Here is a 19215-nt window from a genome sequence, read left to right on the forward strand (position 1 = left end):
TAATATGACGCAAGGACGGGCTTCAGCAAAAACAAAAAGCTGTGGTTCCGCTATTGTACATATTTTGTATGTGGCAGTTACATCTCGTATTTTTCAGAACATAACAAACATTTAACTGATATTTGACTTGTTTTGAAACCACAATATCATTCGAAAGATTTTCATCTATTTTTTAAAAAAATGAGTCCATTTCCGTTTGGCCAACAAGTTACTTCCGAGGCAAACAAATACGACAACTCAACACCATTGATCGAGAATATGGACAGAATAAGTAAGATCAACAGATTTTGCCAAACGTCCCACCATTTCTGTCTAACAACCAAAAGTTGGAGAATAATCGTGCATGGTTTAAAACTATCAACCGTATTTATGTTGTGACGATAATCTTGTTATGCCTCTTTGTAGATGTGCCCCCTCCAGGGCCTGTAGATCTTCCTCTGTCCTTGCTGGAGATGGGATGCTCTGGCAGGTTTGAGCTCATCACACATCCCTCCCCAGGTTTGCCTTTCCCACCACAAAGCACGGTAGGTATTGGTGATCAATCTGATGTGTCATTGTCAACTCAATAGGTTTCATGTAAAATTATATTTCCCTCATCAGCTCCCAAACGGGCTTCCCCCGACCAGCCTGAGCTTGGAGGACGAAGTAAAGAAGCAGTTTTTACAGGATCCTGGCTGGCTTCCTTTACACGACATAGACTTTGCCTTTCAAAAATTTCTCAAGTGTGTATGCCTAGCGCAAATCATATTTGAGTTTAATGGTTTGGACTATCTGTTGCTATTGCATCGAAAAGCAAAATAATAATAGTCTTTTATGCATCACATATTTTGCATATATTTAGAGTTGGGAATACATTCTACAGGGAATAAAAAGTACATAGGAAGTCACTATCTAAGGCTCTGTTGTGTTGTCTCTTCCAGAGTGACACAAAGAAACGCGAATGTCGACTCCCTGCTCAACTGCACGTCATCGCCACTAAATTCAGGTCTCTCCGTCATCAGAGATCCAACTACAGGAATGCTGCTGGATTTCACCGAGGTATTCTCACGCCATCCTATTGTACGATTCTAATGTTGATATTTGGAAGGACATCGCAAATATCCCCACTGTGGGACTATTAAAGGATTTCTGATCTGAAATATGACAAGTTATGTTTTATTCATGCAGGTTATGGTATTGGTGAAGTCCGCATGAGAATATCTTTCTTGTGTTATTTACGTTTAGGTTTCATTGGAGAACACTGATCTTTCGTCAAAAAACTCGCTGTTATTACAACGCAAACCTGGACCTCCTTCCGAGAGCCTTAGAGGAAGCAACACAAACTATCCATTCTTACCTGGTGAAATAAATGCATTTGGTTATTTTTTTATTGTTTTTTTTTTCTGAGTGCAGACAAAAAAAAACTCTATATTGAGAAATGTATCCCCTCTTTCCTCTAACTTCTTCATAGGTGGTATGGAGGAACTTACTCTTGACCAAATCAAGAATAAGTCAGAGCTGGAGCAGGATATTGACTTTGAGAACGGTGAGTTTTAATGTTGTTTTCTACTAAGTGTCAAAATACAGTGGAACATTGAAATTCAAACTACAGTAACGTCTCGTTATATCGATATTCTCGGGAGTCTGAAAAAATATCGAGATAACCGGATTATCGATATATCCGATCCTGCGGCATGTAAATTTTCTCCTTGCGTTCATAGAAATAGTATCGTAATAAGCAGTACTATCGATATAACCGATATCGATATAACCAGACTTTACTGTATTATGCGTTTGTCAATGCAGAATTTGGCCTCCCAGTTTAAACAAAAGGCTAGCACAGATTCATTCTCTTTCTGTAAATTCTTACTGGGAAAGTTAACTCTGAACAAGATGGATGCTATTTATGTTTCTTACTTTCTGACTGACAGATTTGCTTCAAGTTCCTCCTGGTTTTAAAACTGGAATGGACTTCGCTAATAGAGGTTTGTCTTGGTTCGCGTACGTCGGTCAATGTGCAGTTTGATTCATATAATTGTGTTGGTTTTGATTGAAGGACTCTCGAATGCCATTCAAATCAATTAAAAAGTAACTAGCTTAGCCGGTTATTCCCACTTGTGATTTTCCAACAAACACGTGGTTTCTAGTAACGTTTCCTTTTTCAAAATGTGCATGATGAAGAAACTCAAGTATCCAAACCGGAAGTCAACCTCATGTCGTTACTGTCCACTTATGATGATGTCACCGACTTGGAGGCTGAGGCAGAAGCAAAGAACGAAAGCCATAAAGAGGACACCAAGCTTCCAAGGACAAACAGTCTTGAAGATCTGGGCATCAAAGTACCGTATTTACTATTTCCGAAATTTCTATATTCATTTTTGAACTCATTCACTGCCATTCTTGAATTTAAAGCATGATGTAGAGCAGACGTTTTGTTTTTTCATGTTTGGGTGCTAAAAAAGCGCTAGCCATGGCCTCAGGCAATATTTTTTTCTTTTCCACAAGGGGGCAGCATTTGCCTTTTGTCCATGCTTTGTTAGAGTTTACAATGTTAAAGCGCTATGTAAACCACCCCCCTTTTAATCTCAGATAACTCCAGACTCATATAATTTAGGAATTAACTCTTTTTTCTGATTAAAGAAGAGATTTTAAGGTTTCTTAGGCCACATTGAATGTTTATGTAGTCCCAAAACTCAATATTCAGAATCAGAATACCTTTATTCGTCCCGCAATGGGGAAATTTGCAGTTTCTGTGGGTCTCTGCAATTTGAGTGAAAATGACAAAAACCCTGGCACTGGAGTGGACATATTTTTGCACATCGTCTGGCAGTGAATGAGTTAAAATGGCGTCAATATGCTATTGTTTTCCATGCATTTGACTCTATCGCTCTACCATCAGCATGCCACGTCTTCCTCCTCTTCCATCGACAATGAAAAAAACAGAAACTCAATCCAGAGGGAGAAGCCAGAAGAAAGCAAGAAATGGGCCATTCCCGTTGATATAAGTTCACCCTGCGAGAATTTTCACAAACGTATTCCTCAGCCAGCTTTTAAGGTACTTGTCTGTACTCAGATTTACCGACATTGTCCTCTTTCATTCTATTTTCCAATAATGTTATTTTTTTCACCTTCCAGTGGCCATTTGAGCTGGATGTGTTCCAGAAACAAGCTATATTACGACTGGAGGCCCACGAATCTGTGTTTGTAGCAGCGCACACGTCGGCTGGCAAAACGGTCGTGGCCGAATACGCCATCGCCCTGTCACAGAAACACATGACCAAGTCCGTATTTGCAGATATGTCCAAGTTTTGTGACATTTTTGAGAGATAATTTTTCTGATTTTACAAAGCCGCTTTGTTTTTTTAACTTATTCATTGCCAGACGTGCAAAAATGTCCACTCCAGTGCCAGGGTTTTTGTCATTTTTCAGTTCATTCATTTTTAGGACTAGATCATTCACTTTTACGACTAAATCAACTTTAAAGACAACGTTAGAAACTTCAAACTCTCTTCTTTTATCAGAAAGAGTTAATTCCTAAGTTATATGGGTCCTGAGTTATCTGAGTTCGAAATAGGGGCAGCAGTGCAAAATACAATACATACATATTGATTTATATAACGCAATGACAACAGCTGAAGCTAGAACAAAGCGCTAACATGGAAAAAAGGGAAATGCTGCCCACTTGGAGAAAAGAATAAACATTGCCAGAGGCCATAGCCAGCGCTTTATCGGCACCCAAGCATGAAAAAACAAAACCCGAAAAAATTTGGGACTGGCGCTCTACGTCATCTTTTCAATTCATTAATAAATTTGTGAATGGCAGTGAATGAGTTAAAATGAAGGAAAATTTTTAATTGACGTTTGCAATGTTGTAGTTTATGTCGAATGTTCTTGCTATGACCGCTAGGGGTCACCATTCGTTTGAAAATAAGTCACCACGCTAATAAAAAAAACGGTTCTTAAGTATGACTTGATATTTATTATGTTTGTTTATGTTGACTAAATAAGGATGAGAATAAGAATTGATCAATTAATCATTTAATAGAGCCAGTGTGATCGACTAAAAAAGATGGATGGATAATTAATAATGTGTAAATTATGTTTTCTACGCTAGGACTATTTACACTTCCCCGATCAAGGCTTTGTCCAATCAGAAGTTCAGAGATTTCAAGACCACTTTTAAGGATGTGGGTCTCCTCACAGGTGACATCCAGCTCAGTCCTGAGTCTTCATGTCTCATCATGACCACCGAGATCCTCAGGTAGTCTTACATATTTTGTGGTTATCAATATTTTTGATTACCTCTGTACAACTAAAGACATATTCTTTCACTTTCAGGTCGATGCTTTACAACGGTTCCGAAGTCATCAGGGACTTGGAGTGGGTCATATTTGATGAGGTCCATTATATTAATGATGCAGAGGTCAGGAGATTTTTCACAATAAACTCCCCCAAATTCCCATTTAAAGGACAACCGACAACATTTTTTTTTGTTTCCTAACTGACATCAGAAAAACGTTTTATAGCATCTAAAATAGCCAAAACACGCTGGCTGATATTTTTAGTCAAATGCAAAACACCAATAAAAATGAGTTAAAGTGTCCCAAAACTACTTAAAAATGACCTCGGAGATGGTGAGTCTCAGAAGGTCCCGCTTCCTTGTTCGTGATGTTACACCAGGACGTCTTACCTTGCTCTAGAATCAAAACAATGGCTTCAGATTCGGAGAAGATGCTTTCTTGTTACTCATCCAGTTATGAATATAATTCATTTAGTTCTGAAGAGCAAAGCATAAATGTTTGGAATCGATTAAAGAAGTCCTTCCATTTTGAGGCGCCTGGACTCCAATGTAGCGTCCCAGAAAATGCACAAGATGGCGCCCAAGCTCCGTTGGAAATGGGCTGATTTGCCTGCTGGGAATTTGTGTCAACTAGTATCAAATAGTAGTCTTGGTGCAATACACAACAATTCACCATCGCGTTATTTATGTGTTTTCCTTCTAATTTTGCCATCAACACGATGTTTTCATACCAAACAAAGTACCCAAAATGTATTGTGTGTCGCTTTCTCGGTCAGGGGCGTTCCCTATGTGACGTCACGTCAGGAATCATCACCAACTCAAAAACAAGACTTCCTGAATATTCAGCGCGAGTTATAAAACGTAAAATACAGTAAAGTCTCGTTATATCGATATTCAAGGGAGTCTGGAAAAATATCGATATATCCGACCCTGTTTGCATGTAATTTTCTCCGTGCGTGCATAGAAATTGTATCGATATAACCGGGACTATCGATATATCCGATATCGATATAACGAGACTTTACTGTATCGCTAAATGCCGTGGAATCTTTGTAAAATACGCTCCATAGAAGTCATTTAAAGTGATTTTACAAATTATGGACAACTTGTCCGGAGGTGTCGGTTGTCCTTTAAGATGATCTTTTCTCTGTATTTTTTTTTTCCGGACTTGCACAGAGAGGAGTAGTTTGGGAAGAGGTTCTCATCATGTTGCCTGATCACGTAAGCATCATTCTGCTAAGCGCCACAGTGCCAAATGCTCTAGAGTTCAGCGAGTGGATCGGGTAGGTGCTTGAAATTTACCGCAACCACGATATGATAAGCACATCAACCTTGATCAATGTCAATATTTCCAACATGGAATTTTCCAGACGTATTAAGAAGAAGCACATTTATGTGATCAGCACACTGAAGAGGCCTGTGCCTTTGGAGCATTATTTGTATACTGGAAACAGTACAAAGACCCAAAAAGAAATGTTTCTACTGTTGGATGCTACAGGAAACTTCTTAACTAAAGGGTACCTCCCACTTTTTTTGTTTTGTTACAAGTAGACCTCATAAAAGAGCAAAAATGGGACCTCAATATGAGACAAAGTTATGTCAAGCAAATCGTATTGTGTGTGTTTTTTTTTCAGCTACTACGCCGCTGTGGATGCCAAAAAGGAACGAAGTAGCAAATACGCCCAATCTTTTGGCACGAAAAGTACATCCCAGAACACCACGGCTAGTCAGGTAATTCTCCCCGTCACACTCAGAAAGCTGTCCTTAACTCATTCACTGCCAGACGATGTGCAAAAATACGTCTACTCCAGTGCCAGGGTTTTTGTCATTGAATTCCAGGTCCTACAGAATATTGAGTTTTATGACTAAATAAACATTCAATTCTGCATTAGACACCTTAGTGTTGTCATATTATTTGTTATTTAGTTTGTTTTTGTTATACTTTGTTACTTCCGGGTTGAGTGAACGCTGGCGCGTGTGGCTGCCGCTGCTCACCCGCAGAAAAAAAATATCATGTGACTGTAAAGTGTCCTTGAGAGTTTTGAAAGGCACTTATAAATGAATTGTATGATTATTATTATTATCTATCTCGCTAGCTATGTAGCTAGCCTCCTACCTAGCTACCCATTTGCTATCTAGCTAGCTGGATGCTTTGATCCTCTATTTCATCTAGAACTGCTTCATGTCACAAAGAGGGTACAGAAAGTGATGAAGAATGAATGATTCTTCGTGTCTTTGTGTTGTCATTATTTGTTATTTAGTTTTTTTTTACTTTGTTACTTCCAGGTTGAGGGAACGCTGGCGCGTGTGGCTGCCGCTGCTCACCCGCAAAAAAAAAATCCTGTGACTGTAAAGTGTCCTTGAGTTTTGAAAGGCGCTTATTAATGAAATGTATTATTATTATTATCATTATTAGACACTCTTGTTTCATTAAAAATAAATACATATATACAATAAAATCAGTTAATTCCTAAATTATATGGTTCTGGAGTTATATGAGCTTGAAATGAGGGCTGCTGTCCAAAATACAATGCAATATATGCATATTGGATTGGATTGGATGTACCTTTATTCATCTCGCAGTGGAGAAATTTACATTTCATAGCAGCAAAGTTGTAAAAGGAAGAGGAAAGGAAAGAAAGAAGTAGAAAAACAAAATACAGGAGGTGCTGGAAAGGCAGCCACTCTCGCGGGGCCATCTTGAAGTAAAAAAAAAAACTCAATTACAAATTATATGACGACACAAAGACACAGAGTCATTCATTCTTCAGCACTTGCTGTAACCTTTTTGTGACATGAAGCAGTTCCAGATGAAAGAGGAGAAGATCAAAGTGTCCTTTTCAGCAGTGGATCAGGGATATTGGTTTATATGGCGCTTTAACAGCAGCTGAAGCTGGAACAAACCACGGACATGGGAAAAAAGGGAAATGCTGCTCCCTTGTGGAAAAGAAAAAATATTGTCAGAGGCCATAGCCAATGCTGTATCGGCACCCAAGCATGGAAAAAACAATACCCGAACAAATTTGAGAATTGTCATATTTTCAATTCCAGAATAAAATCCGTGAATGGCAGTGAATGAGTTAACATGCTTTTACATTTTGTTGATTTATTGTTCTTACATTTACTGTACATCCTTGTCTCCATTTTTAGGACAAAGGGGTGTGGCTCACCCTCTTGCACTTCCTGTCCCAACGGCAGCAGACGCCCGTGGTGGCGTTCACTTTCTCGCGCACGCGATGCGACGAGAACGCCCATTCGCTGGACTCCATGGACTTGACCACGTCCATCGAGAAGGCCGAGATTCATTCGTTTTTCCAAAAGAGCCTCAGTCGACTCAGAGGGGGAGACAGACAGCTCCCTCAGGTAACTCGGCCATCTTTTTTCATACCACCTCTGAGCTCATCTGCATCACACAAACTAGCACTAGACGAAGAAAAAAAATGGCGCAATTAATGCAATGTTTCATTGCTTATCATATGCTGTTTTTTAATGATTAGTTGATTAATTATGTGCAGGATATTGTTTTTTTTTTAATTATGATTAGAAATTAAGCTAAGGCTACACTAAATGCTCATTACAGTGATACCTTGGCTTACGAACTTAATTGATTCCCAGACGGTGTCTGTAAGGTGAAAAGTGTGTATCCCAAAAATCAATTTCCCATAGGAAACCATTAAAATGAGAATAATCCGTTCCCAGGTCCCCATAAAAACATAATTTTCTACTTTCTAATTTTCTAAGCCTTAAAACTACACAAAATATACCTTATTTTATTTATAAAAAATGTGCTATGGTATTATAATTAAAGAAATAAACTGTACTGTATAATAAAGTTGTGTTATGTACTATATACTATGTACTTCTGATGTATCGAAGGCTTGATGGTTTGATGGAATGGAGTGGTCGCTTTCATCAACATTAAACACTTGATGAGGAACGTAACCTTCTTCTTTCACCATCTTTAAGAATGATCCCTTCTAGGCGCTTTCTCTGTGATAATTTTATCTAGTTCCTCATCAATTGTGTTCTGTTTAGCTGGGTTGATAGCTTTTTGCATCAAGTGTACAGATGGCTTGTGCGGGTTGTTTATGGAGCCTGATTGATGGGATATTTTAACCTTGCAGTCTACAAATTAAAAAAAAAAAATGGATGAGTTGATAAAGTAATTATATTGTTTTTAATTATGATTAGAAATTAAGCTAATGTTTATGCCAAATGCACTTTATTTGACTTTTTTTAAGGGAAAACTTTGTATTTGTTTGAATGCTTTTCGATAATAACTTTAAAAAATGCTGAGTTGCTCAATTAATAATGTTCAGTATATTATTTTTACTGATGATTACAAATTAAGCTAACGCTATGCAAAATGCTTATTACAGTAAAGTCTCGTTATATCGATATCGGATATATCGATAGTCCCGGTTATATCGATACTATTTCTATGCACGCACGGAGAAAATTACATGCAAACAGGGTCGGATATATCGATAGTCCCGGTTATATCGATATTTTTTCGGACTTCCTTGAATATCGATATAACGAGACTTTACTGTATTTGAATTTCTTAAGGGGTAACTGTATTTTCTGTAATGCTGTTTCAATAAGACCATATTTTTTTAAATTGATGACTTGATAAAGTAATAATGTACATTACATTGTTTTTAATTCTGATTAGAAATTAAGCTAATGCTATGCTAAATGCCAATTATTTGCATTACATTGTTTTTAATTCTGATTAGAAATTAAGCTAACGCTATGCTAAATGCTAATTATTTCAACTTTTTTTAAGGGATTTGCTTAAATTGGGTTTCAATAATAACATTTTTTTTAAAATATCTTGTTCAGATTGTGCTCATGAGGCACTTGTTGAAAAAAGGAATAGCGGTCCATCATAGTGGAATCTTGCCCATACTGAAGGAGGTGATTGAAATGCTCTTCTCGAGAGGTCTCGTAAAGGTGAGGCTCTAGCACAGGGGTGTCAAAGTCATTTTTTGCCGCGGGCCACATTGGAACCCATTAGAATGTTTAAATCCCTTCAAATATTACATATAGAGCACACAGCAAATTAATGAATAACTTGTTTTCAAATCTGAAGTCAGGAATAATGACTTTTATTGTGGTTGACATCCAAAAATATGAAATTTTGGCTCAGATTTTAGCAATCATCATGGAATTTAACAAGTTTGAGTTGCTTTCGCGGGCCGAAAAAAATGATGTGTCGGGCCGGATTTGGCCCGCGGGCCTTGACTTTGACACCTGTGCTCTAGCATGTGTTTCTTGACTTATTTATTTTCTTTGTTTACATCGAAGCACCAAAATTAACCACTTTTTCAATCACAAATGTGATTTCTTCAGGTGCTTTTCGCTACTGAGACTTTTGCGATGGGAGTAAACATGCCAGCCAGGACTGTGGTTTTCGACAGTATCCGAAAACATGACGGAACCGGATATCGGAATTTACTCCCTGGTGTGCTGCTGACCCCGAAAAGCGCTTCATCTCATTACACCAATTGAGTGGATGACGTCGTTTTTTTTTTTTTGTGTCTTTTTAGGTGAATACATTCAGATGGCGGGCAGAGCAGGCAGGAGAGGTCTTGATGCCACAGGAACGGTCATCATTCTCTGTAAAGGAGGCGTTCACGAGATGTCTGACCTGCATGTCATGATGATGGTGAGGCAGAGAAGGTGGATATCCACGCATGACGTGGATCGCGTCGTAAGTGTTTCTCACGTCCTTTTTTTTTTTTTTGTTTTTTTTTTGTCATCCAGGGTAAGCCCACCATGCTTCACTCGCAATTCCGACTGACTTACACCATGATCCTCAACCTGTTGAGAGTCGAAGCTCTCCACGTGACGGACATGATGAGGAGAAGCTTCTCTGAAAGCCACCGAGATACTCAGGTCGGAGCACAATAAAAACCAGAAGTGCTGAAAATGTGGAAAAATATTAAGAACGTGATTTTTTTTTTATTTATTCCACATTGTAAAACAAATTGAAGCACACAGATTTTGCAAGTGTAGTCTAGTGGCTAACAGCAGCTGTGACTTATACAGTATTAAGTCATTCACTGCCATACGTTTTTGTCATTGTCACTCAAATTCCAGGACCCACAAAATATTCAGTTTTAGGACTACAACTGCTTCATGTCACAAAGAGGGTACAGCAAGTGCTGAAGAATGAATGACTCTCTGTCTCTGTCTTTGTGTTTGTGTGTGTATTATTTGTTATTTAGTTTTTTTTATTTTTACTTTGTTACTTCCGGCTTGAGTGAATGGTGGCGCGTGTGGCTGCCGCTGCTCACCCACAGAAAAAATATCCTGTGACTGTAAAGTGTCCTTGAGAGTTTTGAAAGGCGCTTATAAATACGATGATGATAATTATAAAGATTATTATTATTGTGATTATTATTATTATTATTATTATTATTAATATTTTTATATATTCATTTTTGTCTTTTTTTTAATGTCATATTTTAACTTGACTTTTTTTTGGTATGCTCATTATCCATCTTAATGCGTTCCGCTAGGCACACGAAAAGAGAATCACTCAACTCAAGAAGACCTTGTCCACTCTGCCTCTCGCGGCCAGTGAGGGCCAGCTCTCTGATTTGTTGCCATTCTACCATACAGTAACTGAGCTGCAGATGACGAGAGACATCATCCAGGTACTACAAACACACCCGTAAAACACACAAATATTTATATTATTATTATTATTATATATTATTCGCTATCTATCAGCTAGCTAGTTAGCTTTTTATCTATTTGAGTTGCTTCCTGTGAGTTTTGAAAGGCGCTTATAAATTCAATGGATTATTATTATTATTATTATTATTATTATTATTATTATTATTATTATTATTATTATTATTATTATTGGCTATCTATCAGCTCGCTAGTTAGCTTTTTATCTATTTGAGTTGCTTCCTGTGAGTTTTGAAAGGCGCTTATAAATTAAATGGATTATTATTATTATTATTATTATTATTATTATTATTATTATTATTATTATTATTATTATTATTATTATTGGCTATCTATCAGCTGGCTAGTTAGCTTTTTATCTATTTGAGTTACTACCTGAGAGTTTTGAAAGGCGCTTATAAATGAAATCGATTATTATTATTATTATTATTATTATTATTATTGGCTATCTATCAGCTTGCTAGTTAGCTTTCTATCTATTTGAGTTACTTCCTGAGAGTTTTTAAAGGCGCTTATAAATGAAATGGATTATTATTATTATTATTATTATTATTATTATTATTATTATTATTATTATTATTGGCTATCTATCAGCTGGCTAGTTAGCTTTTTATCTATTTGAGTTACTTCCTGAGAGTTTTGAAAGACGCTTATAAATGAAATGGATTATTATTATTATTATTATTATTATTATTATTATTATTATTGTTATTATTATTGTTATTATTGTTATTATTATTATTATTAGTTATGTATCAGTTAGCTTTCTATTTGAGTTACTTCCTGAGAGTTTTTAAAGGCGCTTATAAATGAAATGGATTATTATTATTATTATTATTATTATTATTATTAGCTAGCTAGTTAGCTTTCTATCTATTTGAGTTACTTCCTGTGCGGGTGTGGCTGCCGCTGCTCACCCACAGAAAAACTGATCCAGTGACTGTAAAGTGACCTTGAGTGTTTTGAAAGGCGCTTATAAATCAAATTTATTATTATTATTATTATTATTATTATTATTATTATTATTATTATTATTATTTCACTCATGCTAATGTAGCATCTAGCTATTAATTGCTGTTTTTGACTCCAGCGTGGTATTCTGGAGTCGGTCAACGGGCTGAAAGCTTTGTCCGTAGGCCGAGTTGTGGTGGTGAACAACAAGCAGCATCTCAACGCTTTGGGAGTTATCCTGCAGGTCTGTTTTTGAATGTTTCATTGTATTTCGGTTTGCGTCTAGAAAATTATTAACCGTTGCAAATTTTTAACGCCTCCGCTGAAGGTGTCCGGTGTCTCGGTGAATCGCATCTTCACAACGCTCATCATATGCGACAAAGGCAACGAGGAAGGAGAGGAGAACGGGGATGACAGACAAGTTCTTCCTCACCTCTACAATGCTGCGCTTTTTATCCCCGAAGGTTGGTCGGTTGGATTTTTTGTTTGTGGCAAAACAGCAGAGGGCGATGTCATTCTTTCTTGTTCATATTTTGGTAACATTGAACATAGAAGAGAGATTATGTTTGGGAGTTGATTTGAGTGGAAAGGATAATATCAACTTGGTGGAGTGAAACCCCGATTTGTGGATGACATTTTTTAACATTTATTTATGTGGTTATTTATTTATGTGTTTGTTTGTTTAATTATTTTTTTCTGAGTGTTTTCGATTTGTGTATTTGTTTTGTGTTTTATTTATTTATTTATTCATTTATTTATTTATTTATGTTTTTGGGGTTATTTATTGGTTTATTCATTTATGTATTTATGTGTTTATTTATTTTTCATTTATTTATTTGTTTATTTGTTTAAGTATTTATGTGTGTGTGTGTGTGTGTGTGTGTGTGTTTATTTGTGTATTTATTTTGTTATTTATTTATTTATTTGTTTGTTTGTGTTTTTATTTAGATAATTATTTGTTTATTAATGTATGTATTTGTTTGTGTTGTTTGTGTTTATTTTTTCATTTTTTATTTTGTGATTTGTTTATTTGTGTAATTATTTATTTTTGTGTGTTTATTTATTTTTGTATTTATTTTGTGTTATTTGTTTATTGTTTAATTTATGTATTTGTGTTTATTTTTTTCTATATTGATTTGTTTATTTGTTTAATTATTTATTTTTGTTTTTTATTTTTTTATTTCATTTTAATGTTTTATTTATTTTGTGTTATTCGTTTATGTATTTGTGTTATTTATTTATTTAATTATTCATTTTTTGTTTCTGTGTTTTTATGTATTTATTTATTGGTTCAGAACTAATTGTGTTTCACCACAAATTCTGCCTAGTGACAAAATGTTCTTGGATTTTCTAACATTGTTGGAAGACTATTGCAGGTGGGTGGCAATGTCGTAATCTAACATTTTGGTCCAGGTCCATGCAGCCACACCGTGCAGAAACTGAAGCTCCAGGACATCACCGGGATCACATCGAAGACCCTCAAAGTCATCCCGGATAGGATCATCGAAAATTATCACAAGAGACAACAGCCCCGATTTAGGTTTGTCCGCCGACTGCCTTTTTCCTCAATCCGGATGTTTGCCTCAATATGGTGGACGAAACCGACGCCGTCTGACCCACCAGGACCGAACCACCCGGTCAAGCTATTTCCACGGCCACCCAAGAACTCCTGCGGTTAGCCGAGGCTAACGCAAGCGGTATCGCCACCCTCGACGCAGTCAACGACCTCCAGTTGAAGAGTATGGACGTTGTAGAGGCTTCTATGCGTCTCCGTGTGCTGCAGGAGAGCCTCAAAGAATTCAATTGCATCCACTCGCCGACTTTCCTTGAGCAGGTTTGGCCTATCGCGTGTTTTTTTTTCCCGCACTTTTGAAGGTCATACAGAAACAAAGATCTTTTTATGTGTGTGTGTCTGTTTCAGTTTGCTCGAGTGAAGGAGAGGATGATTGCGCAAGACGAGCTGGACAAACTGCTTTTCCTGGTTTCAGATCAGTCGTTATCTCTACTGCCCGAGTACCATCAGAGGATCAAGGTTTGTTTATTTTCTTATATCGTTGCAGATGGTCGAAGAAGCAATATTGTCATAGATTTTTTTGTGTGTCTTTAAAGGACAACCGACACCATTTTTTTGTTTCCTAACTGACATCAGAAAAAAACGTTTTATCGCATCGAAAATACCCAAAACACGCAGGCTGATATTTTTAGTCAAATGCAAAACACCAATAAAAATGAGTTCAAGTATCCCAAAACTACTTCAAAATGAAACCGGAAATGGCCAGTTTCAGAAGGTCCCGCCCCCTTGTTCGTGACGTCACACCAAGACGTCTTGCCTTGCTCGAGAATCAAAACAATGGCTTCAGATTCGGAGAAGATGCTTTCTTGTTAGTCATCCAATATGATTCAAATAGTTCCGAAGAGGAAAGCATACATGTTTGCAATCGATTAAAGAAGTCCTTCTGTATCAAATCAGCACTCCAATTTAGCGTCCCAGAAAATGCACAAGATGGCGCCCAAGCTCTGTTGTAAAGGTCCGATTTGTCTGCTGGGAATTTGTGTCAACTAGTATCAAATAGTAGTCTTGGTACAACACACAATGATTCACCATCGCGTTATTTATGTGTTTACCTTCTAATTCTCGCAATCCAGGACCCACAGACTACAAAAACATTCAATACAGTGCAAGAAACCTTAGGTTCTTTCATCAGAAAAAAAAGAGTTAATTCCTAAATTATATGGGTCTGGAGTTATATGAGCTTGAAATGAGGGCGGCTGTCCAAAATATAATGCAATATATACATATTGGTTTATATAGCGCTTTAACAAAGCTGGAACAATGCCCTAACATGGACAAAAAGGGAAATGCTGCCCCCTTGTGGAAAAGACCATGGCCAGTGCTTTATCAGCACCTAAGCATGAAAAAAAAACTGCACAGATTCGGGAATGGCTCTACGTCATATTTTCAATTCCCGAATAAATTAGCGAATGGCAATAAATGAGTCAAGGAAACAGCATTTACACAATCACGAGCTCACAATAATCTTCCCTCCGATGCGTCTCAGGTGCTGCAGTCGCTCCAGTACGTGGACAGCGGGGGCGCCGTGCAGCTCAAAGGCCGCGTGGCGTGTCAGATCAGCAGCCACGAGTTGCTACTGACCGAACTCCTCTTTGAGAACGCGTTGAGCCCACTGGCGCCCGAGGAGAGCGCCGCCCTGCTGTCCTGTTTAGTCTTCTCACAAAACACCCAAGTGGAGCCGCACATTAGCAACACTTTACAAGAGGTGAGGCGCACCGGCCATCATGCGGCTTTGTATGACTCCTCCGTTCATATACTGTATTTTTGCCACTTTAAGGCACACCTAAACGCCTGTTTTTATTCAAAAGTTAACACTGAAGACACCTGAAGAAGTGGCGGTTCATGCTGAGATACGGTGATACCTTGGCTTACGAACTTAATTGGTTCCCAGACAGTGTGTCAGGCGAAAAGTGTGTATCGCAAAAATTAATTTCCCATAGGAAACCATTAAAATGAGAATAATCCGTTCCCAGGTCCCCATAAAACATAATTTTCTACTTTCTAATTTTCTAAGCCTTAAAAACTACACCAAATATACCGTATTTTATGTATAATATATGTGCTATGATATTATAATTAAAGAAATAAACTGTACTGTATAATAAAGTCGTTTGATTTACCTTTGTGATGGTCGTTGATGGCTTGATCGAATGTAGTAGCTGGTTTCCTCAGTATTAAACACAATGAGGAACATAGCCTTCTTCTTTCACCATCTTGAGGACTGATCCCTTGGAGGTGCTTTCTCTGCGATAATTTTATCTAGTTCCTCATCAATTGTGTTCTGTTAGCGGGATTGATAGCTTTTTGCATCAAGTTTACAGATGGCTTGTGTGGGTTGTTGGTGGAGCCCGATTGATGGGATACTTTAACCTTGCAGTCTACACTCTGGCTCTGAACAATCAAAGTTGAAACTCTCACTGCCGTCTGCCTGTCTCTTTCATGTTTAAACCACCTCCCCTCATTGCTGCGTTCTTGACCAATCACGTGGCTTTAACCAACGACTGGGGGTGGGGAATAGAGGAACAAAACAAGCCGGCTGCCATTTTCTTGTTAGAACGGGCCCGTTCACGAACGACACATCACTCATTGTGGCGCTCCGTGTGTATCCCGAAAAATAGTTCGTATGCCAAGGTAAAAATTTCACATTACGAAATTTAACGTTCGTAAGCCAAGGGGTTCGTAAACCGAGGTATCATTGTATGTTCACGTGGTTATTAATTGCTTGCAACTATAACCTTTTTTATTTCTATTTCCCATTTGGTTGACTCATCACTATTTGTTTCTTCTAATTTGTCTTTACTCAGGGTATCGATCGAGTGTTATCAGTTGCTCAACGCATCGGAGACTTACAAAGAGATTGCGGCTTGTCACAAACAGCGGAAGAATTTGTGGGCCAGTTTAAATTTGGTCTGACAGAGGTGGTTTACTGTTGGGCCAGAGGCATGGTGAGTTTTCGTGCACTATTTTTATTAGTGTCTTTCATGGGAATGAAGCGGCTAGCATGTTATTTCACACAAGAGCTAATTAATGCAGTCTAAACTCTCACTGCCAGACGATGTGCAAAAATGGGTCCACTCCAGTGCCAGGGTATTTGTCATTGTCACTCGAATTTCAGGACCCACAAAATATTGAGTTTTAGGACGCCATAAACATTAAATGCAGCGTAAGAAACTTCAGACTTTCTTCTAAAATAGTTAATTTCTAAATTATATGGGTCTGGAGTTATATGAGCTTGAAATGAGGGCAGCTGTCCAAAACACAATGCAATACATACATATTGGTTTATATAGAGCTTTAACAACAACTGAAGCTGGAACAAAGCGCTAACATGGAAAAAAGGGAAATGCTACCCCCTTGTGGAAGGGGAAAAATTGCCATAGGTCTAGTCAACACTTTATCAGCACCCCAGCAAGACAAACCAAAAACAGAACAAATTCGTAAATGGCAGTGAATGAGTTAAAATGAACAATTATTAAAATTATTACAATTATTAAAATTATTACAATCATTAAAATTATTAAAATTATTACAATTATTGCAATTATTAAAATTATTACAATCATTACAACCATTACAATTACTACAATTATTACAATCATTACAATTACAACAATTACAACAATTATTACAATTACTACAATTATTACAATAATAATAATAATAATAATAATAATAATAATACATTTCATATTACAATTATTATAACTATTAAAAGTATTAAAATTATTACAATGATTCAAAAGTATTTAAAATTATAACAAGTACTAAAATGATTAAAATGATTACATTGATTACAATTATTAGCATTATTAACATTATTAACTATATTCACATTAACATGATTAACATTATTACATTTATTAAAATTAATAAAATTAGTAAAATTGTTAACTATATTAACATTATTAACATTATTACATTTATTAAAATTGGTAAAATTAGTAAAATTATTAATATAATTAACATTATTTAAATTATTCATGAGTTACTGAGTTTGATGTCTTGCATTGTATTGTGTTGTTGTCGCAAATAGTTGTTGCCTAGCAACTACAGAAATGAATCATTTGAGGACAATAAAAGAATACTTTATTACGGCACGTGTCATTAGAACAGTCTGCTTCAATGCTTACTAATATAAACCCATCCTAGCGGATGCAGAGGCAGCCTGGTCACCATGACGACCGGCAGCCATGCCGTGTAACCAACTTAGCCTATATTTAGCATCGATTTCCACCCCATTGGTAACTAGTGAAACAAAAAAAAAGGCCTTTTTGCGGTGATGTTATCAGAAGATCCCTTTGAAGACTATTTTCACTCGGATGCATCAAGAGTACAAAGTTGATGTCACGCAATTCTCATCACTCATCCATCTGTCAATCAAACACAGCCGTTCGCAGAAATCGCCCAACTGACGGACGTCCAGGAAGGCACGGTGGTACGTTGCATCCAACGCCTGGACGAGATACTAAAGGAATTACGCCAGGCGGCCCGCATCGTGGGAGATTCGGTACTCAGAAGCAAAATGGAGAAGGCCTCCCTCGCCATCCGAAGGGACATCGTCTTTACCGCCTCTCTCTACACGCATTGACAGATGGATGATGGATGGATGTGCGCTTTCATTAAAAAAAAAATGTTTATATCCAGCGATAACAGAGTTGCCAAATTAAATTGATGACTGTTATTGTGGTTTACATTAAAGAGACTTCCAGTGAGAGAGTTTCAACTTTGATAGTTCAAAGGCAGAGTGTAGACTGCAAGGTTAAAATATCCCGTCAATCAGGCTCCACAAACAGCCATCTGTACATTTGATGCAAAAAGCTATCAACCCAGCTAAACAGAACACAATTGATGAGGAACTAGGTACAATTATCGCAGAGAAAGCACCTGCAAGGGATCATTCCTCAAGACGGTGAAAGAAGAAGGCTACGTTCCTCATTAAGTGTTGTATGCTGATGAAAATGGCCATTGACGAAAGGTAAAACGACTTTATTATACAGTACAGTTTATTTCTTTAATCATAATACCATAGCACATTTATTATACATAAAATAAGTTATATTTTGTGTAGTTATAAAGCTTAGAAAAGTAGAATGAAAGCTTAGAAAGTAGAAAATTATGTTTTATGGGGTCCTTGGAACGGATTATTCTCCTTTTAATGGTTTCCTATGGGAAATTAATATTTGGGATACACACTTTTCACTTTCACTCTGTCTGGGAACCAATTAAGTTCGTAAGCCAAGGTATCACTGTACTTCTTTGAAGGTGTCTGATATTTCGCTCCTCATCCGAAGAACTTGGTCAGCGAACTAGAGTTGTGCTGGTAACTCTGGCCCTATATCTAGCCCTTATGGACAGAGGTGGCCATGCCAGAACCTCTGCTCTGATAGGTCCCTGCTCTAAATTGGGGAAGCAGTGGACTACTCCCTGAAGCTAATCTGATTACTTCTTTTGGTCTGTCTGATTACCTCTAATGTCCTACGCCTTGCTCTGATTGCCCCATTAACTCTGGTATCACCTCATCAGCGTGACTAAGCCTATGCTTTAACGACCTAAGAAGTCTGTTGTAAGCACAGTGTCAATTAAACCTGAAGGGTTTTGCTTTTTTTTTTTTTTTTTCAAAAATGGCTTCTTTTACTCGCTACTTTATGAGACTGTTTGAAAAGGGGAGTAAAAGAAGTAATCAGATTACCTTCAGGGAGTAGTCCAC

General features: G+C 37.3%; 1 protein-coding gene across 1 annotated transcript; it reads left to right on the forward strand.

The window, feature by feature from the left end:
* The first annotated feature begins 42 nt into the window (after positions 1–42).
* Positions 43–19092, forward strand: skic2 (SKI2 subunit of superkiller complex). Its single transcript, XM_089023845.1, has 29 exons — positions 43–271; positions 406–524; positions 601–722; positions 921–1038; positions 1225–1339; positions 1451–1525; positions 1911–1964; positions 2161–2318; positions 2879–3034; positions 3115–3260; positions 4094–4240; positions 4318–4402; positions 5456–5562; positions 5650–5796; positions 5914–6010; positions 7430–7642; positions 9125–9235; positions 9635–9746; positions 9832–9950; positions 10049–10180; positions 10807–10944; positions 12075–12179; positions 12264–12399; positions 13349–13475; positions 13559–13769; positions 13857–13967; positions 14995–15213; positions 16313–16453; positions 17896–19092. Exons 1-29 carry the CDS (start codon positions 181–183, stop codon positions 18094–18096), a joined length of 3813 nt encoding a protein of 1270 aa, XP_088879971.1. The 5' UTR covers positions 43–180; the 3' UTR covers positions 18097–19092.
* The last annotated feature ends 123 nt before the right edge of the window (positions 19093–19215 follow it).

Source organism: Hippocampus bargibanti, linkage group LG20, assembly GCF_051943395.1.
Source record: "Hippocampus bargibanti isolate YZ-2025 linkage group LG20, ASM5194339v1, whole genome shotgun sequence".
In the NCBI taxonomy this organism is placed as follows: domain Eukaryota; kingdom Metazoa; phylum Chordata; class Actinopteri; order Syngnathiformes; family Syngnathidae; genus Hippocampus; species Hippocampus bargibanti.